Source organism: Vidua chalybeata, chromosome 18, assembly GCF_026979565.1.
Source record: "Vidua chalybeata isolate OUT-0048 chromosome 18, bVidCha1 merged haplotype, whole genome shotgun sequence".
NCBI classification, from domain to species: domain Eukaryota; kingdom Metazoa; phylum Chordata; class Aves; order Passeriformes; family Viduidae; genus Vidua; species Vidua chalybeata.
Window position 1 is genome coordinate 12,221,381 of NC_071547.1, and position 25,682 is coordinate 12,247,062.

Genomic DNA, 25,682 nt, shown 5'->3' on the forward strand with positions numbered 1-25,682 from the left:
TTCCCAACAAGGAGGGCCTTGTGAACACCTGGGCAGGCAAAGCAGCATCGTAATGTGAGTCTCAGCAGGAACCAGCAGCTGGGGATAACCTCTCTCTACAGCCCAGCAGGTGTTAGGGGGAAAGGGGCTGTGCCAGGGGAAGAGAACAGCAGGTTTGATTCTTTGTGAGCAGCAAAGAGGTGGGATAACTCCCTCAGCCCATGGGCCACTTGGGTGTGATACTGCTGGAAGGCACTTGGGACTGAGGGGAGGTGGGGGAAGAGCTGTGTGATGAGAGCCAAGGGGAAAGGGGAGGGAAGTGAGAGAGAAACTGAATTTAAATGGATTAAGCCTGTCTGTCCAAAGTCCTTTGTTTCCTGCCACCTCCCTGGTGTGACTTTCACAGCTGTATTCTGTGTGCCTGGGGACCTGGCTTGAGGTCCCCTGCAAAGTCAGCACAGAGCTTTATGGCCCCTGGGCATTTCCCTGAGCATCTGGAAGAGGGTCCAGGAGCCAAATCCCCAGGACAGAGAAACCCCTTTGATTTCTCTACATGCTCTCTCTGTAGGAGATAACCTCATGAATTGATGTCTCCAGCATCACTGCTCAGTGGATGACAAATGAGGACACATCCCCATCAGGCAAGTCTCAGTTCTCACCTCTTGCTTTTGGGATTCCCCTTTTCTCTGGCCCTGGCACCTTGTTTTTCTCCTGGGCAGCCAAAGTGGGCATTTGTACAGGTGCTGGTGGGTGCAAACAAGGCTGGGGGTCATGTGCACTGAGCTGCCCATGTAAACATGATTGACCAGAAGTACTTTTTGAATTACCCAGTTCTCCTCCTCTGCTGGCAGCCCAAGACATGGGCATGGGGAGTGGGCAAGAAGAGGTTGTGGAGTGGGAACTTGGCCTTTGGGCCTGGACTCACAAGTGGAAAGGTAAAGTAATATGTAAAATAAAATGTATGTTGGTCAGCAAAGTGCTTTGCTTCAAATCTCTTTTGGGTTTTTAAAAAATCTTTTAAATGGAAATGCTGGAATTGTGCAGGCTGCCCTGAGTCCAAACAGTGAACCTTGAAAACACCAAAGTTTTCCAGACTTCAACGCAACTAGGTCAGTCTCACTATGAATTTCCAGAAAGTCTTGCTTGATTCCTTACTACTTATGTTACGTCTATTTTCTTTTGCCCTTAAAACTCCCCTTTCTTTGACCTTAATTCTGGGTTGAACCCAGCGGTGCAGTCAGACGGGTTTGGGATCAGCTTGATGCAGTGCCCTTATGAAACCAAGGGGCACGAGTGGGGCAGGGCCGTGACTGCCTGCAGGGCTGCTGGGTGGGCACTGCTGCCCCTCCGACCTCGGAACGAGGGACAGGGAGCAGGACCGTGCTGCTCCTCACCTTGCAGAGGTGCACTGCGCTCCTCAGGGCTCCGGGCCGGGAAGGGGTCCCTGGGGGAGCACTGAGACAGCCACAGCCTGTCCCCAGAGCAGCTCACACTGCCGGGCCGCTCACATTGCAGTTCGCACGGTGCCCGAGCAGCTGCGGGGTCCCACAGCTCTTCCTCCCCCTCCTCCCACTGCAGCCCCAGTGCAGCTGCAGGCAGCCCCGGGACCCGGCCTTGGACCCAGCCCTGGGCTCAGCCCCGGCCCCGGGCTCAGCGCTGGGGTTTGGTGCCCGAGGAGCAGCTCGGTGCCGCGGTGCCGGCGGGGCAGGGCAGGGCAGGGCCGGGCTGCAGCTCCGGGAGCTCACCGCAGTGTTTGTTGTCTGATCATCTCCTGCCCCGTGCCAGGAGCCGAGCGCACACAAACAGAGCCGGGCTCGGGTGAGAAGCGCTGCCTGCGAGATAAGCCAGGCGAGGAAAACACATCCATCTTCGTGTCTCTTGGCCTGAGATGCAGTTTCATCTGCTGGCATTTTCCTGGCGTAGGCTCAGGGCACACCGCAATTCACCTGGGGAGCCAGACGCCGGGGAGCCAGCTCCCATTCCTGGCGAGAGGAATTGCTGGTCCGGACTGGTGCAGGGGGCCACGGTGGCGAGGAGCCGGCGGCTGAGGCCGAGCCCTTGGGGCTGCGGTCACCAACAGTGAGCTCAGCTGAGCCACGGGCCACACTCGGTGCCCAGACCCCCGTGCCCGGCCGTGCACCAGCACCCGGCAGAGCCCAGGGGTGCAGCTGGCAGCCAGCAGCCCGGACCAAGCACAAGTGCCTGGGACACAGGGCCGGGCAGAGGCTGGGCTGCAGCCTGCGGCTGCCCGGGCTCTGATAAGGAGGCTGCTAGTGCCGTCTTGCAGCGCTCCCAACCTGCCAGCTCTCCGCGATGGAACGTCCTGGTGAAACGCCCCCCACCCTTGGCTCCCTCTGATCCCCTCCGAAGCTGATCTGAGACTGGAATGTCTCCTGGGACGTGATTCCCTCTAGCCTGAGGGGAACTGCGTTAATAAAACCCAGCGTGAGCTGTGGAGGCGAAGGGGGAGGAGGCGGGCAGGGCTGCCGAGATGAGGCTTTTATGAACAAGTCGCAGGGCTGCTGGAATTGTCCCGTCCTGTCCTCTCTCCCTCTCCCTGTCCCTGGAGTCGAGCTGTGGAATTCAGGGTGTGGGTCGAAGCTTTTCTTCACGCACGTTCCTGCTCAGAGCAGCCAAGCCCCTCAGCTCCCTCTCCCCCCTCCTCAGCAGCTGAACTCCCTTCCCTGGAGCAGGTCCCGCTCCCCCAGCTCCTCTCGGCACAGCGCCGCTGCTGCTGGGACCCTCCTGCCCCTCCACATCGCTCTGGCATAGTCCCTTGGCGTGTGGTCACCCGTGGCAAGTGAGAGGTTCTGTCCCCGGGACGTGCAGGCCAGCTTGGCAAGCCAGGGCCAGCAGCAGGAAGGAGAGAGGGCTCCCCACACCTCGGCAGGATGGGTGGCTGCACTCATGGCCTGGTTGGTGTTGGGTGAGCAGAACCAGCCAGACACGGGGCTCTGAATGAATAAAGCCATGTGAAGGCAGTGAGGATGTGAGCCTGGGGGGAAAAAACACAGGGGGGCAAGAAAATTTGGGCCAGAGGAGATATCTGTGAAGAGAGACCACAGAAACGTGGATTTTATTGGTGTGAATGCACTCCCGGCTCCCTCTGGGATGCAAAGTGCCTCTCCAGCAGTAACTTTGCACAGCAGTGATGCCATGTCCTGCCATTCCACACTACCCTGGATGCTCTGTGTGACACTCACTGCACTGCCACTGGCAAATGTCACTGAAATCAATTGTGGGACAGTGTCAGAGATCAGTTCCCAAAGTGTTTCCCCACTTTCTCTCGGGCTGCAATTGCTGAACTCTGAGACTGCATTGTCACAAACTCCCTGTGGCAGCCTCAGATCCAGGGGAGCACCCAGAGACCCCTCTGAAGAGCCATCTGAAGAGAGCACCACGAGAGCTTGCACAAGGCTGGGAATTAATCCAGCACTGCATCCACAGTGTGCAGCCTTTCCAGAGAGCTGAGGGGTTTGCTCAGATCACTGATTCTTCAAAAGGTCAGGCTGTTGCTACACAGGATGTTTGCAGTGTTCCTGTGGAGGAGCCCATGGATGACTCTGGCAGAGATGCCAGCTGAAAGAAAAGCATTTCAGCAGAAATCATGAGAAATCAGAATGCACAGCCAGGCTGCCCTGTGCATTTACAGGGGTTATTGACTTTCCATGTGAAAGGGAGATACCACTGCCTTCTTTTACAGGAAGGAAAAGATAGGAGCCGATATTTAGTTTGTCTAAGAAATTTCTGTTGGAAGCTGATGGTTGGGGAGCCTCAGTGGGACAGGGAGAGCAACATGATGACTAAAACTCATGAAACATTTTGGAGAGCTGGGACAAAAGGCCCCAGATCACAGGTGTCTGTGCACTGTTGTGTAAAGGCTGCAGAAGTCACAAGATCTCTTGGGGTGCCATCTGAGCTGTGTCTTTGCTTGGGAAGGGGGAGAGGTGGGGAAGCAGTCACTGCAATGTTCTGGTTCAAAGCAGTAGCTGTTCATGGGTTGGTGCTAAGAGCTTCCTAAAGGTCATGGGCACCCCTGCCTCGCACACAGACCCACCCTCGAGCTTGTAGCTGGTCCTGTGCTGTTTCACTACAGGGAAGCTCCATCAGTGCTCTCCAGAGCTGTGGGGAACCAGTGGGACAGCTCCTGGAGATGTTTGCTGTCTGTCTGTCTGTCTGCAGAGAGAGGGGGAACCAGACTGGCCAGGGAGCAGCTGTGCAGGAGCAGGAGGGAATGGCCTCTGGGCAGACATTTGGGTGAGGAGGAAATGCTCAGCCCTGAGCCCGTTGTCCTGGACACTGGAGATAAAGCAGGGCCAGGTGAAGCAGGGAGCTGAACAGGTGTGAGATCCCTCCAGGGCTCACTCAGCACTGTTATCTCCTGCAAGGGGTGTGAGCTCGCTGCTTCGGACTCCCTGACAGATCCCAACCAGAGGAGAGGCAGCAAAGGTCACAGCCCCACTGCTCAGATCCCCAGACATGCACCAAAAAACCTGTGCTGCCTTTTTACCTCAGGACTCAGGCTTGCTGTCTTGTCCTGTGTACAGCAGGTGAATTCACAGTAATCGTCCTCATGATCTGAGGATACACGTGATGTGTTCTGGAAGAGGGAATTTCTTGACTTCTCCGACTGAAGAATTTGGAACACAAAAGCCCCTCTTTCAGTTACAATTAATGGCATCAGCCTTCACTGGGATGAGAACATGACTCCAGGAGCACAAGCCCCACTTCTGGATCAAGAGCACAAAGGAAATGGAATTTCCAAGATGCAGTTGCCACAAGGAGATTTGGAAAATTGTCTTTCCGTCGTCTCTCCTTTCCCCACCAGGAGCTGAGGGCATCCACATTTGGTACCTTCCTCCACCAGAGTGGGTTTAAGTGGCACAGGTAAAGGCAGGGATGTTCCTGCACCTCCCAGGAGCCACGGGCACGGCTGAGAGAAGCCTCTTCTGACAGGGAAAACCTCTCCATATAGCTCAGGTGTGCCTGGGGCTCAAACAGGAAACACTCCCGACCTGAATGGATTCGGGTCCAGAAGAGCCTTCAGACCAAAAGTGAGCTAGCATGAACGAGTTAAAATCCTTTCCTTTGCTTGGTGAAATTTATTGAAAACTACATCGTTCATCTGTTGAAACTTCACAGCTGTTGAGATTGCCCTGGGGCAAACCACATCCAAGAAATGGCATGTAGATCCTGGGAGCACGGGACTTGAAAGCTGAAACGGGCTCGGAGCGCTGCCTCCCTCCCCTCGCAGCCAGGTCTGGCCATCTGCAGCTCCTCCAGTCACACACTGCCGGCTTTTCTTCCTCCCGTTGCTCATCTCCGACTCCTGCGGCACAGGCACTTGGTGTCAGGCATTGTATCTTGGCTAAAGAGCGGCGGAGCAAGGATGCAGACAGGAAGGTGTCTGTGTGGGGAGTGGCACCCGGAGCGAGACAGGGCTGTGTGACACCAGGGAACATCACCTGCCTGTGACACTGCTCTTTTGTTATCCCTTGGGGAGCGGTGGTGAGGCAGGCCCGTAGGAAATGTGCCATTTGCTCATGAAAAATCTGTGAATTCTGTTTAGTGGTAGCAATTTGCCTGTTTTCTTGTTTTGTTGGTTTTTTGTTTGTTTGTTTGGGTTTTGGTGGTTTTTTTTTTTTTTTTTTTTTTTTAGTTATTTGTTGGCTGCAACTCTACTTGCTAAAAACTGTATAGGATAAAAAGGTAGCTCTTTCATATTTCCTTCTGACCTGAGAGCTCTGTGTGAACTTGGGGACTGAAATCAGCCACTTGGCACAAGCAAACTAGGACTAGCTCAAAGAACAAAATAAAAGGAGGACATGAGAAAACCACTGACTGCATACACTCAGTCGCAAATGATTCATGGAGTAATTTTGAGTAGCGAACAGATTGGTAAGAACTGGAGGGTTTGCTTCTGTCTTTTTGGGGGATTGTCCACAAACAAAAATACTGGCGAATTCATCAGACGCTTTCTTCTGCTTTGAATAGTTTGCCCAGATCCCCGAGCAATCATCCCGTGCAATTTGCTGCTAACCTAAATAACTTCGGTTCAGGTACACCCGGAGCACTGCCCAGATCTGCCCCTGCATGCTCTAATGAGGGCTCTCCAAGCGCGAACCTGCAGCCCGGGAGGCTCCGGCAGCACCCCCGGCCGGCTCCCCGCGGGTGGCGGCAGGCACCGGGCGGCGTGTGCCGCAGCGAGCCGTGGCTCCCGCAGGAACGGGAACCCGGGGGCGTCACGGTGCCCTGAGCAGACCCTGTGAGGGCAGCCTGGCACAGCCCGCCCGCGCCGTGCCCGCTGCAGGGGCAGACAGGCGGGAGACGCAGGGAGGCCGGCGTTGCATTCCTTACCTGTGAAACAACCCCTGGAGAGCCAAAGGCTTGGGGAATTCCTAGATCTCTTTGTAGTCACATTTCAGCTGTGACAGAGTGAGGATTTAAGTGAGGCAGACTCTGGAGGGGGAGGTTGTAAGTTTCTTTTAGAGCAATGGAGAGAAAGCAGTTGAAAAAACACGGACGTGCCTTTTACAAACCTTGCCTTACCTGCTCCTGCTGCTAACAGGAGAATGAACTGGGAGCCAGGACACCAAGTTATTCAGAAATTACTGATTTTGAGTAAATCCTTCCAGAAATATTCAAGAATTGGTTACTGTCTTTCAGATCTATATGTCCCTAAATCCAGAGGCAACCTTCAAGTGTAGGCAAGCCCTAACAATTGAACTGTGAAAGGAGAGATCTGAGGCAGAGGAAAAGAGGCAAAGTGAAGCCACTTCATTGAATCTAAGGTCAAATTTAGGGTGAAAAATAGCGGAATTAGGAAGTTTGGCCAGTCAAACTGAAAATTGTTGCGAGGGTATTTAGATGTGAGGCCCTCGTGCGGAAGCCCCCAGTGGGAGGACGGCTCCCCGGCAGGGAGACCTGACACCGGGATGGCACCTCCGGTGCGAGGCCTCTCCGCTGGGAGCGGAGGGCTCGGGGCGGGCGGGGTGTGCGCGGGCGGAGCTGTGTACACAGCCTCGCAGACAGCCACAAGAAATTATCTCATTAGTAAAGCCGGGGTAGCTGCGCTCCTCAGCACAGAGCCGGCCTCCCACTGCACAGAAAAACTTTATGTCTAATTAACGAAACCAAAGGGTCCCCCAGACGCAGCTGAGAGGGGCGCGCTCAGCTTGAAGCCCAGGCTCCTTCAGCAAGTTCTTCTGCGCGCAGTGGAACTAATGAATGTTGATTTCTTACGGCTGGAGCTCTGGCACTCCCTGTGTCCCCTGCGAGTCCGTCCTCTCCTCCCTCCAGCACACGCCGAGCCCCTTCCTACAGCCAGGAGCGAGCAGGCAGGGAAAGGAGCCTGCGGGGCGGGAGCCCCGCACCCCGATGGCTCATTCTGGCTCATTCTGAGAGCACAGTCCAGCTCAGCTGGCAGAGCTGAGGTTCCTCACAGTCAGGAGCCTCATCTCCCCTCCTGCCCTTTCTCTCTCCTGTCTCTACGACCTCTGTTTGCTCTCATGGCTCCTCGGGACGGGGCCACACTCTTCCCTTCAAGGAAGGGAACCACACTTCCCCAGGACCTGGGAAAAGGGAAAGGTGCAGGTGCTGCTGAGGCGGGGGCTTTCCAGTCCCATTCCAGCTTTTACAGCTGCTCGGCCCCTCTGTCGGTGGGAAAAGACAGGCTGGGTGTAAAATGCTGCCGTTCCAGCTGAAAGCAGCACTGCACAGCTCCCGGGGCAGGAGAGCTCCCCGGCACTGCGGGGGGAAGGATTTGGGGGTGTTCCCCTCCCAGCGGCGTTTGTTTGAGAACAATCCTTTTCTTGCCTCAGGAGTGCAGGAGCTGCAGCTCCCCCTGCCCGCCCGGCTCCCGCGCCGAGGGGCGGCTTGCTTTACAAACGCTTTTCTCTTCCCCTCGTGCTGGAAATTTGACTCTACAAAAACACTTCCACAGCAGCTAATTGCCAGCCCTGCAGTGACTGAGCTCTCTAATTCCTGCCAGTCAGTGAACCAGCCCAAAGAGCTGCTTTTCACAACTTGCTGAGTGTACAAACACAGCCTCAGAGACACAACATAGCTGGGATTTGATTTTTTTTTTTTTCCTGGACATCTGGACCCTTCTCAATTTTGGAAATTTCTTTCTCTCCATTGGACATAAGGAACACCCAAAGGTAGAGGTGGCAACAAGGCCCGTTCCAGGGAGACACTGAGGAGAGATGGACCCACAGGCCCTGGAGACTAGCGGGGGTGCCAGGGATGATTGTCAGGAAATTGGTTTGGAGGTAAAGCTGGCGTCGTCCAGCCTGTCTCTTCATGATTTGAGGGCTCATCATCATCTTTTCATGGATTCCTACTGCCCAACGATGTCCACGCCTTGCAAAGTGTTCCTTGATCTCCTGGTTTGTATCCAGAGGGCTGCTGCAAAAATTGTTCTGCTGGTCAATGGCTTAGACCACATCATTCCTGCCTTCCCTCCGCCCTGGCAGCCTCCTCTCCCTGCCCCAATTGCGGAGCGCTCCTCTTCCCCCTGCCAGCCCCTCGTTACCCGCCTCTCCTCCCCAGAGGCCGCGTTCATTGCCCATTACAACAAGCCGCTGCATGCTCCCCGCCTGTCCCACAGCTGGCAGGAGCACCTCGAGCGTTTGCAGAGCCCTGCTGCGCCGGGAGCTCTGCTCCGTGCCCCTGCAGCGCTGGCCCGGAGCCGCTGGCCCTGCGCTCCCGGGCCGAGGATGGAGCGGGGGGATCGCTCTGGTCCCGCAGGGAGCACGAGAGGAAACGGCCTCAAGCTGCGCAGGGAATGCTTACACTGGACATTAGGGACAAATGTCTTCCCCGGAAGGGCTGTCCAGGGCAGCGCTGGAGTGCTCAGAGACCGCGGGGTGCGGCAGCTGGGGGCAGCGGCAGGGGGGCCTTGGCAGCGCTGGTGAGCGCCTGCGCTCGGCTTCGGTGCCTCGCTGTTCCGGTGATCGATCCCGTGATCGATCCCGTGCCCGGTTCCATGATCGATCCCGTGACCGATGCCGTGGCCGGTTCCATGACCGATCCCGTGCCCGGTTCCATGATCGATGCCGTGCCCGGTTCCATGATCAGTCCTGTGATCGATGCCGTGCCCGGTTCCATGATCGATGCCGTGCCCGGTTCCATGATCAGTCCTGTGATCAATCCCATGATTGGTTCCATGATCGATCCCGTGATCGATGCCGTGCCCGGTTCCATGATCAGTCCTGTGATCAATCCCATGATTGGTTCCATGATCGATCCCGTGATCGATCCTGTGCCCGGTTCCATGACCGATCCCGTGCCCGGTTCCATGATCGATGCCGTGCCCGGTTCCATGATCGATCCCATGATCGATCCCGTGCCCGGTTCCATGACCGATGCCGTGGCCGGTTCCATGACCGATCCCGTGCCCGGTTCCATGACCGATGCCGTGCCCGGTTCCATGATCGATCCCATGATCGATCCCGTGCCCGGTTCCATGATCGATGCCGTGCCCGGTTCCATGATCAGTCCTGTGATCGATGCCGTGCCCGGTTCCATGATCGATCCCGTGATCGATCCCGTGCCCGGTTCCCGCTCCCGGGCCCGCACGGTTCTCGCGCGCCCTCTGCCGGGAGCGGGCGGGCGGAGCGCAGGCGCCCCCGGCGCTTTCTGCGCATGCGCCCCGCGGGAGCCGCGCCTTCCCCCAGCGGGGCGGGGCCCGGCTCCGGCCGCCGATTGCGCGTGCGCGCTGCGTCAGGCGGGGCGCGGGCCGGCTTAAGGCGGGCGCGGGGCGGGGCACACCCGCACTCGCTCTCGCCCTCACCCTCGCAGCCATGGCGCGCGGCAGCAGGAGCGTGTCCCGGCCCGCCCCGGCGCCCGCCAGGTACCGGGGCCGCGCTCGGCACGGGGCCGGCACACCGGGGCACTCCGTCCTGTGCCGCCCCCGTGACTCCCTTCTCTCCGCAGCCCGGCCCCAGCGGCCCCGGTGCCCGCGGCGCAGCCGGCGCAGCCCGGGCTGATGGCGCAGATGGCCAGCACGGCGGCCGGCGTGGCCGTGGGTTCCGCCGTGGGACACGTCGTGGGCAGCGCCATCACCGGCGTCTTCAGCGGCGGCTCCTCCGAGCCCGCCAAGGCGGCGGCGCCCGCCCAGGTGCGAGCGGAGCCGGGCTGTGCCCTTGGGCCGCCCTTGGGCGGGGGGCGGCGGGAGAGGGGAGCGGGGAGCGGGGCCGTGCGGGGCGGGAAGGACGGACGGACGGGCAGCCGCCCCCCGCTCGAGGGGACGGGAGCGCTGGAAGAGGCGCCGCTGCCCCCGGCCGCTCTGACCGGGCCCGTGGCCGCAGGAGCCCCGGGCCGTGCTGCAGCAGGCGCCCTACGGCCCCTGCCACTATGAGATGAAGCAGTTCCTGGAATGCGCTACCAACCAGAGAGACCTGACCCTGTGCGAGGGCTTCAACGAGGCTCTGAAGCAGTGCAAGTACAGCAATGGTGAGTGTGCCCCGTCCCTGCCGGAGGGAACTGCTGCCAGCACAGCGCCTCCGAGGGTTTGAAGGTTGCAGAAGGACTCTTTGGGGGATACAGTGCTCATTAGGGCTTTAGTAGGGAGCAGTTGTGTCTTTCCTGTGTCCTGAAGAGAAAAAGGCAGCTGGAAAGGGAAGGAGAAATGATTTTGGCCATGTCTCTGTGAAGGCTGGGAGGATGTAGGTATTTTCTTAGAGGAGCCACTCTTACTGCCATGGGATGCCTACTGCTCTCCCTGGCTGACTCTTTAATTCCTATTGCATTTAGCACAAGATGTTGTTAGTAGTTAGGTCGTGATCTGGTTACACTGGGTGAGAGAGCTTTAACTCCAGCTGCTGGAACATGTTCCTAATGCTGAACTTCTGCTTCCTCCCTGTAGGTGTTTCTTCTCTCCTGTGAAGAATTCAGCCCCTCGTAGGGAAGAGGATCGTGGTGTAGAGCCCTGCTATCCACAGGGAGTGGAAGGACAGACAGGGAGTGAGCTGGAGGGAGCAGACTGACCAGACAGGAGTATTCTAGTGGTAATTCACTTCTGAACTAGTAGGGAAGGAAAGGAGTGATTGGACCCAAGGGTCTTCAGTGTTCAGATAGCACTGTATTTATTACAGAGAAATAAAAGAATTTATTTGGACCTATCACCTGTGCACGCTCTTTATTTAATTCTTAAGGTAAAACTAAGCTACCAAAGCATTAGCATTGTCAGCCAGAGGACAAGGCACAAGTGTGTACTTCCTGCAAACAGGGGTACAGCCTGGCAAGGACTGTGCCTGCATGACTTGGCAGAAGGAGGTCCAGACACTGGCTGCCCTCCAGGCAGAGGAGAGGCAGCAGAGAGGTAAGCCAACACGTGTCCCGTGGTATTTTCAGTGACAAATTACTTCTCTGTAGATATCCTCTTCCTGAGTACCTGTCCTGCCCTCAGAGCTAAGAGTGTGACCTGTCTGGCTGTGGGACGTGGATACAGTTGGCTGATCTGACTTTGAAGCTTTAGAAGGTTATGCAATGTTCTCAAGGTCACTGGCATCAGGTGAAGTTTGGAGCTGCTTTCCTCTTCCAGTCACCTTGGCAGCACAGCCTCGTGATTGCTGCCCATGGCCTGGCCTCTGGCAGGATACCCTGTTCCTCACAGTGGTCTAAGAGGGAATTCTGAGGTTTCAGCTGGAGTTTTAGTGGCACAGTGAAACTAGGACACTTTTCAGGTGCTTAACTGATGACATTTTTCATGGCAAAATGAGTATTTTTACCTTTTGATCTCTGACTGTTGAATAAAGGACAAGTTCTCAGCCTCTTGCTGGGATCTGTGAGGAAATCCAAATCTAGGTGGTAAATGCTGGCAGCAGCTACTAGAGGCTACTGTTGGAAGTCCTGCCCCTTCTAAATGTCATAGCCTTAAGTTCTTGGTAGGGATGTCCTGAGCTGTGCCTGGCCTTATCAGGGGTATCTTGTGCTCTCCTTAGAGACAGCCAGGGGAAAAGGTAGATGGCAGAGATTAAAAGCCCAAGTGCTCCATGTGCTGTCCTGTGTGAGCAGGGAGGAACCACTCCAAAGCTGTTTAACTCCCTTTAAGAAATAAGTGTTAGCCTGTTGGTGTGTTGCTCTGGGTGGAGAAGCTGTTAAGGAGAACCTGCAGCAGCACCTGCAGCAGGTGTGTTCTGCCTTTGACCCATCTTGCCAAGTGCTCCTTCTGCAGTTGTGGGGACTGGCTGTCTCTGGAGCAGCTTTTCCTGGTGATTGCAGTGGACAGTCCCTGCAGGGCCTCCAGAGTGCTGCAGTGGGAAGCAGGCCCATGCAGTGATAGGAGTGCAGGTTCTTGTCCCTGGGGAGTGCAGGCCATGCCAGGGAACACGAGACCCCTGAAGCAGGAGGATGGTGCCTGTGCCTGGCTGTGATGCTGGGTTTGTCAGGGTGCAGCTTGGGATGTAGTAGTGTGAAGCTCTGGGGGGGGCAGGGGACCACAGGGAGAGGGGCTCAGTAGCAGGGGACTCTTGCTGTGCTGGGAATAAGTACCTGGGCAGGTGCTTGGGCCCTGGTGGAGGCTGCGCTGCCTTTGTGACCAGTAATGGGTCTGTTCCTCACTTAGGGGTGTTCTTGTGTTTCAAGCTCTTCTTGCTCTGTAAGGTGGTCCTGTTCCTGGCTCGGGTGCTGCTGTGAGGCTGGGCCCTCTGCGAGGAGCCCTTCTTCCTCTGGTCTGTCCTCTGAGTCTTTCCTGAGAGCTGCTGCAGCCGATCTGTGGAGTGACCAAGCCCTTCCAGAACTGTGTTTTCCTGCTGTGTTGGTCAGTTGCCCATTACATGTTGAGCAAGGCACTGCCAACCTGTGAGACTACAGCCTGGGAGAGACACTTGAGGGTTTCCCAATTTCTCCTGGTGTCCTTCCCCCCGATTTGTTCCAAGGAGATGACCCTCTTTGCCATGGGGACAAGCTGGGTAGGCCTCTGCCTGGTGTGGGGTGTCACTCTTAAATGGGAGGGGTCCTGCACAGCAGCCCTGCTTGTCCCCTCCCTTGGTGCCTGACTGCTCTCACTGCCCATAAGAGCCCTGAAGGAGCACAAGGGGATCAGAGGAGAGTCCCACAGGTGCTGTATGAGGGCTGAGGTGAAACAGGAGTCATGCCTGCACCCCTGACTCCTCTGTGGAGGTGAGGTGGGTGCCTGGCTCTTACCTGGGAGATCAGGGTAGTGTTTCCCCAGGTCCTCAAGCAAGGATTCGTAGCAGGTGGCTTCAGGGTTTTCTTCTCCTGGCAGCAGAATGGGAGAAATGGGTTAGTGTCTCTCCTGGCTGTAAACTGAAGGCTTGTAACTGGGGCAGGTGGTTCTGCCCAGGAAAAGTTCCTTTTCCCCTGGAGCAGCCCTTGGACAAAGGCTCAGCTCTAGCTGTTCATCCGAGCTGGCTTCTGGGCTGTGTCCAAGTGACTGCTGAACAGAGCCCTCCCCAGAGCAGGCCCTTCCTGGCCCGGGGGCTGAGCTGTGCTGTCTGCACAAGGAACTCACGGACAGCTCTGACGAGGATGTAGCGCTGCCTTCCCTGCAGGTATTTACTGGCATATTCAGATGCAGGATCTTCCACTTTGCTCAGGTTCATCAGGGTGCCCTTTTCATCCATCAGATCAATGCAGTCTGGAGAGAGAGACATGGTGAAGAAAGCCCAGGCTGCCCCTGTGGGGCCAACATGAGCCTGTGGGGTTTAGAGGAATTTTCCTTGACAAGTTGCACTTAGAACAGAATCTGCTGAGATCTGGGGAGTGGGAGGTTTGCTGTCCCTTTCCCTGTGTTTTGGGATGTTCTGTGACTCCCATGTGACCCATGTGTTACCCTGTGCTGTTCCTCTACGGGTGAGTGGCAGTCCCCCGGTGACCACAGCCCAGAGCACTCGTACCTTCAGGCCTGCACTGACACTTCCACTTCAGGTGAGCTGTGAGGGTCCGGACACAGCAGAGCAGGTTCACCATCTCCTGGCAGTTGGCTGCAGACAGGGAATGAGACCTGAGATAGGAGTGGGGTCACCCCAAACCCAGGGACCACATGGGCATGGCAGGAGGCACAGCAGGTGGCTCAGAGGTGCCCACTGTGGCCAGCAAAGGCAGGACCCTCACGTGGCATCAGCAGGACCTGGAGCAGCTGCATTGCAGCTGTGGGTGCTGAGAGTGCCCCAGGTCAAGGGGAGAAGATGAGCACTTTCATTTGGGGAATGATGGAATCCCGGATGCTGAGAATTTTAAACTTCCTGTGCTTAAAGGCACAGACCCACGAGAGAACACTGCATTTGACCTGAGGTCGTGGAACAGGCTTTTAAATTTGATTAATAGCACTGGGATTAGGGGTGTGTAGTAGGTTAGAAGCCTGTAATATCAGAGCATGGAAAATTTAGAGTTTGGGATTTTAGAATATAGAAATAAATATGAAACAAGATGGAGGTTTTAGGGCAGAGGCAGGTTGTTGTTCTTTACCTTCTTCCTTCTTCTCCATGGGTTTGGGTGATGTTTTGTAACTGGACAGAAAAGTCCACATTGTGGATTTCAGGGGATCAGTTATTGGGTTAAAAGGGAAAATAATCTAGGTGTCCTTTCTTAATTGGACAGTTTAGTTTTAAAAGACCTTGTAACAAAGTTAGCCATTTTGTGCCTTGCTAATGAAAAAGCTGCTGAAGTCAGGATAGTGAGACCGTAGCATAGATAAGAAATAAACACCTGAGTCCAAATGTGAAATACCGTCTCAAGTGCCTCCAATCCTGACCTTGAGAAAGTGATAGGGGAAGATGGATTTGATTGATGAAGTGTCTCTGTCCTTCAACTTTGTTTCATCAAGCATGAGTAGGAAAAAGCAGTTGAGTCCTGGTCCTTGCCAGTCCCCTCCTACAAGCTGGTCCCAGTCACAAGGGGAAAGAGCTGGAGATTGTGGCTGAGTCACCCAGGGATATTTTGGCCATGAACTCTGACCGAGTTTGTCACAATTGAGAAATCCCCCGGGGCTGACACACGTCAGTAGTCAGAGCTGGGGATCCAATTCAAATAGCAGAGGGAGCAAAGGCTTAGGACTCTGTGTGTCTGATGGCTTCAGCCACGAGTGTCTGGGGTGAGGCCAAGGCTTTCAGCCAGCTGGGTAAGGTCAGGATAGGGGCTGCTCATTCCTTCCCACAAATGCCTGCTCTCTGAAACTGAGAGCCAGGATTTCAGTCAGGGAAGCCTTCCCACACGGCCCAGAACAGAGGAGCTCTGCTAGCAGCTGGCACTTGTGCCCCATGGCTCTTTGGTTGTGTCTAGATAAGCAGGGCCCCCTCCGGTGGTTTCCCAGAGCTGCCAGGAACTCATCCTCACCTCTAGCCTCCCTCCCTGTGCTTAACTCAGCTCTGCTGGAGTGGTTTTCCTGTGATTTGGAGCATAGAGGTAATAGATTGTTGGAACCCAAGGTGTCCCTCAGACACTCTTGGATGTTCTGGGTCCAGGTCAGAAGCATCTGAGACCCTGGCAGGCAGCTGGAAACCCCTGTGGCTTTGAATTTGATCCATGGAACAATTTACCAACTTTGTAGGAAGAACAAGAAATCACAGAAGTTTAGATGTTATAATAGAAGTAGTCACAAAGTGAAAGGAAGAATCTTTGAGTGCCGTACAGGGGGGTTTTAGGCCTTGTACCGAGGTGTCTGAGTTTTGTACATGGGGGTCAGAGGTTCTAAGATGGAGGGATTTGGGCGTGCCCTGTCCTCCTCCTTTCTCCTTCCTATCCCCCATGTTCTTGGTGATGTTGGCACTCACAGATTGGTTTAGAGTAGAAAGTCACTGTTCAATATAGGTGATAGGCATTGGGGAAAAACTATAAACATTTAAATGTAATGTGTGATATAAAAGATGGCACCAGCCCCTTGGGCGGGAGAGACAGAGACAGAGAGAGATGCAGAGGGAGGAGTCCAAGAGAATGTCAGGGAGTTTGTGTGCCTTGAGATAACATGCAATAAACTGCCTTGAGACCGGACAACTGAAGACTACTGAGTCTTTCTTTGAAGACCCGGGTTGGAGGAGAGACTTTACCACCTCCCAGGGTCACCCCAATCTGGGGGTGAGCCCCGTCAATAGATCTCCCTTTTTAAAAGCAGGGGAGGTGCAGGATGCTGCCGTGCCCTGGCAGGGCTCTCCTGCCTGCTCCCGAAGCACTGGGCATTGCTGTGCACCTGGTGCTGTGTCCCTCCCTGCCCCTTGTGGGGCTGACGGGGGTGGCCCAGGTGCCCGGCTGGCCGCAGGGCCGGGGCTCTCCCCACTTACCTCCGAATCTCACTGTGGCGAACATGGTGCTGCCGTACCCCTGGCAGGGCCGTGGGGCCGGGTCCCTTCCTGCAGGCAGCGCTGGGAGCTGCTGGAGAGCCCGGGACACACGGGCTTCAGCCCCACCGACGCCGTTGTCGTTTCGGTAGCCAGGTTGCCCAGCAACAGTGAATGGCCCCTGCAGCTTCTCGAGCCTCCTGCGGGGGGAGAGAGGGGAGGCAGAGCAAGGGCTGAGCTAAACAACAGCCTGTTGGGAAGGCTGCCGGCTCCATGTGGTCCCAGATGCTCTGAATTTCCGACTTTTTGTAGTCTCGTGGTGTTTCCTGCCCCCCCCCCCAATTTGTCCTGCAGCTCATCTGGGCTGTGGTGGTGCCAGATCTGTTCGCCCTGAGCCCAGCACTGCTGCAAGGCCAGCCTGGCCTGCTGTGTGACATGGCTGGATGCCACTGGAAAAATCCCCCTGAGGACCCTGCCTGTGCTGGTCCTACTCTGGTGCAGGAGGCACTGGGGTTTTGCAGCCCCATGGTGGACATGGTCATGTGCCAGCTGCATCTTCTATTTGGAGCCTAAATGTTGCTGTGCAAGTGTTCCTGCAGTCAGGGCCCTGTAGCATCATCTCCTTTTCCTGTGGAAAACATGGATGAAATCACGTCCCTGGGCTGCTCAGCAGATGGGGAGGCTGGAATGGTGGGAACCAGTAACAACACTGATGTGCTGCATTATCCAGTGCTCACTGCTCTGAGGACAAATTCCCTTTCTCTGGAATGCCCCTCTTTGCATGAGGAGGTGCTTTCCCTCTGTCTTGCCAGGTTTCATTTCACAGTCAGTCTAATCCATGGACTGGACCTGCTCAGAGCTTGGGACAAGGTGTGTGTGTGTGACACTCCTCCCCTAGGACAAGTGCAGGGAGACTTGTGCTCATCTTGACACCACTTTGCAGAACTTGGGGAGTGCAGGTGGGCAACAGCTGCAGCTGTACCTGCAGGGTGCTCGTACCTGCAAGAGCTCATGAAACACAGACTGCTGACATCTGCAGGGCAAGCATCCTTGCCTTGGGGCCTCTGCGGGTGCTGCAGAGGGGAGGGAGTGGCTGTTCCTGTCCCTCACGGTGATGAGGTGGCACTGGCAGGGGCTGAGCCTGCGTCTGGAGGGCAGGAGGTGCCCAGCGGCTCTGGCACATGAGGAGCGCCTGCTGCCCTCACTGCTGAGGAGAGCCCGGGCTGGTGGCCGTGTGACGCAGTGGCCCTGGTGACAGGTGTCACAGGCAGGAGTGGCTCCACGCCCGCTGAGCTGGTGGCCGTTGCTGTAACGGTCTGCTGTCCTTCCGCAGCAGCTGGGCTGCAGCCACCTCTGTCCCGGCTGCCTGGGGACACGCCTCCTGCCCGCTGGCCTCAGCAGCCACCCACCAGGGCTGCCCACGGCTGCTGCTCCTCAGGTGGCCCTGGCCAAGAGGCAGCACCCTCAGTGTGATAAGTTAGGAAAGACTCTTTGTTCATTAGGACAAAAAGGGGAAAGCTTTGTGTAAACAACAAGAAACTAAAGGGGAAGCCTTGTGTAAGTAACAGGATTTGAGCTTAGATGCATATAACATATAACCTTATATAGAAAAGACTATTACAAGGTCGTAGACTTTCACTGAGGAAGAAGAGAGGCGCCTTCCTCTAACGACCACTAGAAGGTAAAAGAAGACCCCCTAGCAACAGAGGGCACAAGCGCAGAGTACACCCAGAGATACCACGGACACGGAAGGAAGAGAGTATAAAAAGACTGTGGGAAGGGGGAAACGGTGTGAGCCGTAGGCGGAGCAGAGACTCCCCGTCTGCGCCCAGCGCTGTTTGCTTGCTGTAATCAATTAATTTCTTATTGACTCTCGAAAAGCTGAACAAATTATTTACCTCAATTTATAACACTCAGCACTCTCAGCAGCTCCCAGCCCTTGCTGCAAGTTATGCTGAGACCCTGCCAAGTCATTCCTGCTACAGTGATGGAGCTGCATGACGGGAGCAGCAGCTTTCCTTCTGTTGCTTCTGTGATGGGACAGCTGCCTCCCATCTTCGTTTGTTCTCCCTGGCGGCCCCCAGCCTGCTGCCTCCCCAGGGTGTCCTTGGCATGGTGTGGCTCAGGCTCCTGATCTCCTGCATGCCTGGCAGCAGAGGGCCTGAGCGTGAGACTGCAGGGAAACCTCTCTGCTCCTCCCATCAAGCGGAGAGATGGTCAGCGATGCCACCCCAGTGCCCAGGGCGTGGGGTGGTGGCGTGGTGCAGCTGAAGGAAGCGGGCTGGGGTGAAGGTGAGTGGCTCTCAGCCCCTCCCTGAAGCCCAGCTGCAGCAGAGCGAGCAGCCCCGGGGAGCCGAGTCCCTGAGCCCCCCGTGTCATTTACATACATCCCACCAGCGGCCCCAGCACAGCACCCGGGCTTTGTGCAGCACCCAGAGCCACTCTGAAACAGCTTCCCTTCCTCTGCCTCCTGCCATGGCCCTGGCCTTCACGGTCCTGCTCCTGCTGGGGACACTGGGCACAGGTAAGGGTGCTGTGGCTGAATCGGCTCTGCCTGGGGGCACGGCAGGGTGGAGGCAGGCCTGGGCTCTCCAAGGAGGGCTTGGTTTGAGTAGGGCGTTGTGCTCCGGGGCTGTGTGATGCGATGAGCAGGGTGGTGGCTGGGTAACGCTTTGTGGACATTTGGGGGCTGAGGGTGACGGGGGACACGGCTCAGCCCATCACTGACTGCATCCCCGGTGCGTGCAGCTGCCAGGGCCCAGCCCGTGCTGAGCCAGCCGCACTCCGTGTTCGTGCTGCCCGGGCAGAGCGCCCGGCTCTTCTGCACCCTGAGCCCCCAGTACAACATCAGCCAGTTCGGCATCTCCTGGTACCAGCAGCGCCCGGGCCACTCCCTCAGCTATCTGCTCTACTACAACTCCGAGCGAGACAAGCACAAGCCTGCCAGGACTCCCGACCGCTTCTCGGCCACCAAAGACCTCGCCAGCAACGCCTGCATCCTCACCATCGCAGCCGCCTGCCAGGACGACAACGGCACCTATTACTGCGCCCTGGCACCTGCCCTCAAATGGCTCTAGACACGGCCACTGAAGCTTTCCGCGCTTTCCTTGGCGACCCTCTCTCAGCAGGGAGAGCAGCAGCCCTGGGAGGGATGGGGAAAATCCATCTTTGCATGCTTGAGCAGGCCCGGCAGCGCTGCCTCGTGCTGCGAAGTGCAGCCAACCTCCTCTTTGTCCCCAAGCGTCCCGCACGGGGCATTAGAGAGGCCGACACAGAGCGGCCAGGGCCGCCTGCTGCAGCGGGAGGGTGGCGGGCTCGGCCGCGGCCCGGCTTTCCTGCGCTCCTCCAGCACCCGGCACGAGGCGGCCTCGACCTGGCTGGGGCTTCCGCAGAGTTGAAACAAAGGCAATAAAGGCTAATCCTCACCCCCGCGGCTCGTGTCGTGTGTCCCCGGGCGCGGAGGGGGCAGGAGCGGCCCCGGCCCCGGCGGGGTCTCGGGGCCGGCTGGAGCCCTCACCCGCCCCTGAGCAGCCCCTGGTCCCACAGCAGCGCCCGTGCCCCCGCACAGCTCCCGAGGGGACAGGGCCACGCGTGCCCCCGCGGGCAGACGCGGGGACTCTGCGGGGACGTTTTCTCACGGAAGGACGAGGGATTTTCCCGCAGAATTCCCACAGAATTGGGGAAATGCCGGGGCGGCCGCACTGCGCGTGCTCAGCTCGGCGTGCGCGCGGCCGCGGGAGCCACGCCCCAAGGGCGGGCGCTGATGTCACGTGAGGAGCGGCCGGCGTTACCATTGGCTCAGGGGAAGGCAAAAATCAGACGCGTCACTTCCGGGTTACCTCAGTGCGCGTCAGGGCCCCGCGACGGTCGGGCCGGGCCGCTGCCCTGCTCGTGTGATCAGCGTGTGCGAAAAGCCGCGCTATGAAAAGCTACTGTCCACAATGGAGACAGAGGAGTCCTGCAACTTTATTCGAATAAAGGGAGAGAGTCCACTACGCCATACCCCCGTGGGGTCTCTGTCGAGATTTCGGAGGATGCAGCCACCTTTTATCCTAAACTCCCGGCCGCAGGTTGCCCTCTTCCTTTCCCCATTGCCTGAGGTACAGTGGCAGGAGCTGGGCACTGGATTGTGTAAAGCAAGCATGGGATAATGAATTCTTGTCTTTTTAACTGAGTCCTGTTTATTATGTTTGTCAAAGGTGAAGATCAGCTCGAATTTGGTGCAAGGGGGGTTCCAAGGGCTAAAAGGAGATGCTGCCTGAGATGCAGATGAGATGTAAAACATTTCAGGATCTGCCAGAACTGCCAAGGAGCTGGAGCAGGCTGACAGACCCATCCTGCCTCCTTCACGGGAGCAGTGTGGAAAGGCACAGGCAGTCTGGGAAAGGTGGTGTGGAGAGCTCACCCCACCCTTTGGCCTCCTGCACAACCAGGAGGGAAGTACATTTGAAATGCCAAGGCCTGAACAAGTTCAAGCAAACAAATCTTCCCCGCTCTCTGTCAGCAAGTGGACAGCAGAGAGCTGCTTGTAAAACTGGACTCCTCTTTGAGGAAACTGCTGCAGAGTAACAAGGAAAGTGTTCAGAGACAATAAACATCCCATCCTAGGCAGATCCCTGCTCTTCTCTTGTGCTGTGGGACTGTGGCAGAACAACTCCATTGGAGTTCTGAATGGTTTAAACTCACTAAGAGGAACATAAGTACTATAGTGACAAATCCCAATACAATTCCTTCAGACTAAGGAGGAAAAAAAAAAAACCCTACCAACTTTAGTCAGGATCTAAAATATCCCTTGTAGCTGACACAGCAAAGCAGGGACTGAAAGGCATCCACAACTAGCTATGCAAAGCATCCATACTTTCAGCCAGTGACCCATATAAAACGAATAAATAATTCATAATTACATATGTAGTGTACACCATGCATATCAAGAAGGGTTCCAGAGACAGAAGCACAGTGGGCATGCTTTGCCCTCTGAAAGGAGAAGTCCTCCAGTTACTACTGTCCCTCTGGAAAGTCTCTGGACTGCAGAGACACAACTGAACCTCCTTTTACAGCTGCAAAGCCACATTAGATATTTTCCCCATGACGTTCTGTAGCCTAGGTTGACTCCATGATTCCTGAAATTTAGAGGAAGTATTCAAAGAATGCTCTGGCACAGCAGCAGAGTACCAGCACTCCAAAGCAGGTGCACAATAAATTGAAGAAAGCAAGATTCAGTCTGAAGAACTGAAGTTCCTTACTTCCTCTCTTCACCTCTGGGTTTGCCCCCGCATACAAGGCAAGCTTTTTACACAGAGGCTTTGGTAAAGCAACAGCTGCTGTCTTGTTCTTTTGGATTCAAGGCTCCAGTTCCTTCCTTCTGCTGCTCAGACCTGCAGCTCTCACACAGGCAGGAGCTCTGGGGGGTACTCCCCATAGCAGTATTTGGCAATTGGGTCTCTGTAGGTGTTCTCATGCTGCACACTCTGCCAGGAAAGGAGGAGAAGCTTTGACAATATACACACAGTGAAACAAGGCATCCCTTCACTGAGGGACAAAACCCACAGCATTTATGCACAGGCAAAAAAAAAACCCAAAAAAATCCCAAGTTCTTCTACACATCAGAGCGTCTTTGGAGTCAAAGAACTCTGCATTGCCAGCATACAAGAGGCAGCTGATGTATTACAGCACTGCCATGTTGAACCAGAACCTCCTTTTCAAGAGAATACCCAAGAAGGTGGGGACAGATTTTATATATATATTAAAAAATTAGATCTGTTTAGGCAGTATCATCAAATGTTCTAAGCAAGCAGAGTACAATAAAGTTGCAACTTGAGATGTGTGCATTTTTCTTGACAAAAGGTAGAGTTCAGATTTTATGGGTAAAAAATCCCAGTAACTTTGGAGACATTTGGGACTCTATCCTTTGCAGTCCATCCCTATTGCTATGAAATACTGAAGTTGCAGGACATGGCCAACAGCCCTTTCTAAAAGGGCCACTGCTTGCTTAGACCAAAACTTCTAATAAAATCACATGGGTAACAGAAGTTCACCTCTGTCCTTAATAAGCAAAGAAATTACAACCCAGTTTTTGAGTTGCTGTGCAGGTGATTGTCAGCACATGGTTGGTCTCCAGCTGTACCACAAAATAAAGAGCATTCTGAGGCTACTGGGAACAGCTCTCACTGTCTTCATCCTAATGAGATCTTCCCCAGAACTCATCTGAGATTCTCACTGGTCATTGAACTCAGTCTCTTTTTAGTTAAGCCCCTCTTTTCTACAGAGAATGTTCAACTCGTCCTGCTCTGAACACAAGCTTTGCCTTCAGACTGGCTCTCAGCCATAGCTTCAGCTTTGATGAAAATACAAACACAACATACCAGCCATTCACAGGATTGAGCCCCGTTTCCCAAGGGCACTTTTTGGGCCCTGGACGTGTGCTGGTGCCTCACCTGTGATGAAGTCCTACACTTGGCCAGACACAGCTCAAAGTGATCTTCCACTGCCATGAAGAGGTTTTGGAACGCGATCGCTGCCCGGTTCAAGAACCGCTCCAGGAGATGTTGCTGAAGTGGTCAGCAAAGAGAAGGCAAAAATCAGAAACACTCTGCTTCAGCAAGGAGTAATGAAAGCCCACCCCAGCCTACAAAGCTCAGGTATCAGAGGAAGAGTAAGCAACTCCACTTAGGATTTCTAGCAAGCACTGAAAGGCACTGAAAGGCTAATGCCTCAGAACCCCAGCTGCAGGACAAGAATCTAAGAGAAGCTCACAGAAAAAGGGGAAATGCCAATTACAAAACTAACAGTGGCTGGAATAACTCTTCTGCAACTGTTCCCCTTTGGCAAATGCAATTCCCCTGAAGCTGAAACACTTTTCAAGGCTCCCAGTACTTTCTCCCAAAGGTGGGAAGGACGAGTTTTGTTAAAGCTTTATTTATAGCTTGCCATACGCTCCTTGGAGCTTTTCCTCATCCTTCCAAGAAAAGGAACTGTCCCTCTAAGGGAAAAGCTCCTCACAAAGAAGCACTTTTAGCCACAGAGGGACCCAACAGCTGAGAGCAGCTGGAAAGCAGGAGGAAGCCCATCACCTTGCTGGGCTGCAGGCAGCAGGACACGCAGAACTCGTAGATGCTGCAGCAGCCGTTGGGCAGGCAGCTGTCACAGCTGTACAGCTTCGTGCTGGGCACGTGCACATTGCAGCAGCCATTCACCAACAGGTCCTTCCTCTCACAGATGTAGCCTGGAAAACAGCAACAGCAGTGACAAGAATCTAAGAGAAGCTCACAGGAAGCTCACAGAAGCTATACACCCCTCTGTATGTTCTGTGAAAATCTGCAGTAAGAACCACATTCCTTAAGAGCAGGTTTGTTTGTCATTTAGTAGATGATGATCCCCCCTCAGTCCTGTGCAGCCACTCTTTGAAATGGAGAGCAGCTTTTCAGACAGCCTGGTGTTATCTGCACAGCTACCATATCCTGCTCTAATGTGTGCTCTATATACAGCATGAGTATTTAAATGCAGATTATTTAAGTTCTGACTTTTTTTGGGCACAGTTCCTTGTTGTGAAAGGGGGAATGGGAATGGCATTGATTATATTGGAAAAAAAAAACATGACACAAGTTTTTGCAACGGGGCTGTGTCTGAATAATTCTTTTACAGTTCAGTACAAAGAGACTTAGATTTAGCCATGCAGGACAGTGTAATATTCACTGCTGAGTGGAATCCTTAACAGTATAGAAATATGGTGTATATCCTTATGAAAATGGTCCTACCACAGCATTAGTCTGTGAGACATCTGTAATTTTTAGAGATCTTATGAACTGGCACTAAGCTTAAGTCAGGCAGTGCCAAATTTAACATTGATGCAAATCACAAAAGATGTGGTGGGTTTTCTATAGCCTTGATTTGTGGCCAAGAAAGATCCTGGTCTAAGCAACAAGCACAGAGCAACAGTGCAGGGCAGGAAAGAGTCTTTAATTTCTACTGCTTAAAACAAGTGGTTAATAACCTTGGGTTTACAAGGGTCAGACGAGCTCATTAACTGTGCCTGAGCACTAATTACACCAGCCCTGAGCTGCCTCCATGCAAGGCCAAGGCTTCCTCAGTTGCTCTCCCAAACTCCCCTGACAGCAGGAGCACGCTGCAGGGAGAGACAAAGAGCTCTGCAAGCAACCACAGCAAACTGAGCAGGACCCAATGCCTGGGCTCTGTGCAAAGGGAACGGGAATTCTTTGGCTTTAAGGTGGTCACAGTCACAGTCACACAGCCCTGGGCCCGAGTCTGGTGTGCACAGAACCAAAGCAGCAGCATCTGCAGCCACACTGAAATGCAGCCAGCCAGAGGAGAGCAGGCAAGGGCTGAGTGAAAATGCCTTAATAAAGAGCAGTTGTTACATCAAAGTGGCATCAGCAGTCAGACACACAAAACAGCATTCAGCAGAGCCATATGCAGAATAAATTCAACTAAATATCAACCATACCCAGTTCATCTGTAATGAGGAGCTTCCCCTGCACAGAGTTCCTGCACTGGTTGCTCAGCTGACTGCTGTTCCCCGAGCTGAACTTCACCTTCCACATGATGGGCTGCTCATGCTCCTGCACTTGGAGGAGAGTCCGATCTCTCACCATCCTCTCTTCCTGAAACAAAAACAGGAACCAAACATACCAGTTCCTCCTGCCACTTCAATCCACGTGCCTCTCCCAGGATTAAAGATGCCCAGTACTTGTAAACTCCACAGCACAGGAAATTCCAGCATTAATGGTGCAAACAATTTACTACTTGTAGTATTTTATACTACATACATATCCACAACAGGAAGACACACAGTTCAGTAAAGTCAGGGTATTCTAGCTCACCATGGATCAGCTAAGACAGCTGAACTCAGTCACTACAACCACAAAAGTAGTATGAATTATATTAAATAACCGCAGCTGAACGTATTTCTCTTTCATGAGCCCTTTGCCAGTGCAATCACCATTCCCAAAAGACACAACAACACCTACCAAACCCAGTGGAGACTTTCTTTTCCCAGTTTTGGTTCAAACCACTATTGCTGTCAAACACAGAATCAGGCATTCCTATTTTAAACACCATTAAGTATTTATAATGTCATTCTTACGGCAGCATTACCCAGGAGTGCGGTGACAGGACCTGAAGAACGAAAGTCACCGTGGCACACGGGATGTTTTAACCCAGCCCGCGGCGTGCCGGGGCCGGGGCCGGGGCCGGCACTGACCTGCTTGAAGGTGCTGGTGATGAAATAAACGAGCGAGAGCCCGAAGACGACACCGAGGACCCATCGCTTCCTGAGCAGCCGCCGCCAGAGCACGGCCCCGCAGGGCACCATGGCCGGGCGAGGGGCAGCGCGGGCCCGGGGCCGGCATCACCGGCGGGCCCGCAGCGAGCGGCGCCGAGCCCCGGGCGGCCCCAGCGCGGCCCGAGCGCTTCCGCCGGCGGGGCGGGGCGGGGCGGGGCGGGGCGGGG

General features: G+C 54.9%; 4 protein-coding genes across 11 annotated transcripts; 2 read left to right on the forward strand and 2 right to left on the reverse strand.

Annotated features, from left to right (window-relative positions):
• The first annotated feature begins 9,739 nt into the window (after positions 1-9,739).
• On the forward strand, positions 9,740-11,103 carry CHCHD10 (coiled-coil-helix-coiled-coil-helix domain containing 10). The gene is made up of 4 exons (XM_053959446.1): positions 9,740-9,832; positions 9,916-10,099; positions 10,290-10,434; positions 10,847-11,103. The coding sequence occupies exons 1-4, from the start codon at positions 9,783-9,785 to the stop codon at positions 10,864-10,866; spliced, it is 399 nt and encodes a 132-aa protein (XP_053815421.1). The 5' UTR covers positions 9,740-9,782; the 3' UTR covers positions 10,867-11,103.
• A 1-nt stretch (position 11,104) lies between these two features.
• Positions 11,105-17,321, reverse strand: C18H22orf15 (chromosome 18 C22orf15 homolog). Of its 6 annotated transcripts, none has more exons than XR_008434028.1 (7): positions 17,217-17,321; positions 16,221-16,417; positions 13,842-13,928; positions 13,457-13,582; positions 13,129-13,203; positions 12,475-12,712; positions 11,105-11,765 (listed from the first exon to the last, which is right to left on the reverse strand). XR_008434028.1 is itself a non-coding variant. In XM_053959444.1 (6 exons), exons 1-6 carry the CDS (start codon positions 17,228-17,230, stop codon positions 12,540-12,542), a joined length of 654 nt encoding a protein of 217 aa, XP_053815419.1. In that variant the 5' UTR covers positions 17,231-17,321; the 3' UTR covers positions 11,105-12,539. The 6 variants fall into 6 exon arrangements, 4 of the variants coding, with proteins under 4 accessions (XP_053815419.1, XP_053815418.1, XP_053815416.1 ...); XR_008434027.1 differs by having other exon boundaries at positions 12,475-12,734; XM_053959444.1 differs by having other exon boundaries at positions 11,105-12,694.
• A 173-nt stretch (positions 17,322-17,494) lies between these two features.
• Positions 17,495-19,640, forward strand: VPREB3 (V-set pre-B cell surrogate light chain 3). Of its 3 annotated transcripts, none has more exons than XM_053959447.1 (3): positions 17,495-17,898; positions 18,302-18,741; positions 18,966-19,640. In XM_053959447.1, exons 2-3 carry the CDS (start codon positions 18,693-18,695, stop codon positions 19,292-19,294), a joined length of 378 nt encoding a protein of 125 aa, XP_053815422.1. In that variant the 5' UTR covers positions 17,495-17,898; positions 18,302-18,692; the 3' UTR covers positions 19,295-19,640. The 3 variants fall into 3 exon arrangements, with proteins under 3 accessions (XP_053815422.1, XP_053815424.1, XP_053815423.1); XM_053959449.1 differs by having other exon boundaries at positions 17,495-17,774; XM_053959448.1 differs by lacking the exon at positions 17,495-17,898 and having other exon boundaries at positions 18,064-18,509; positions 18,615-18,741.
• Positions 19,641-20,163: 523 nt separating this feature from the next.
• Positions 20,164-25,628, reverse strand: SPRING1 (SREBF pathway regulator in golgi 1). The gene is made up of 5 exons (XM_053959739.1): positions 25,435-25,628; positions 24,679-24,835; positions 23,288-23,439; positions 22,652-22,765; positions 20,164-21,685 (listed from the first exon to the last, which is right to left on the reverse strand). The coding sequence occupies exons 1-5, from the start codon at positions 25,543-25,545 to the stop codon at positions 21,602-21,604; spliced, it is 618 nt and encodes a 205-aa protein (XP_053815714.1). The 5' UTR covers positions 25,546-25,628; the 3' UTR covers positions 20,164-21,601.
• Between the last annotated feature and the right edge of the window lie 54 nt (positions 25,629-25,682).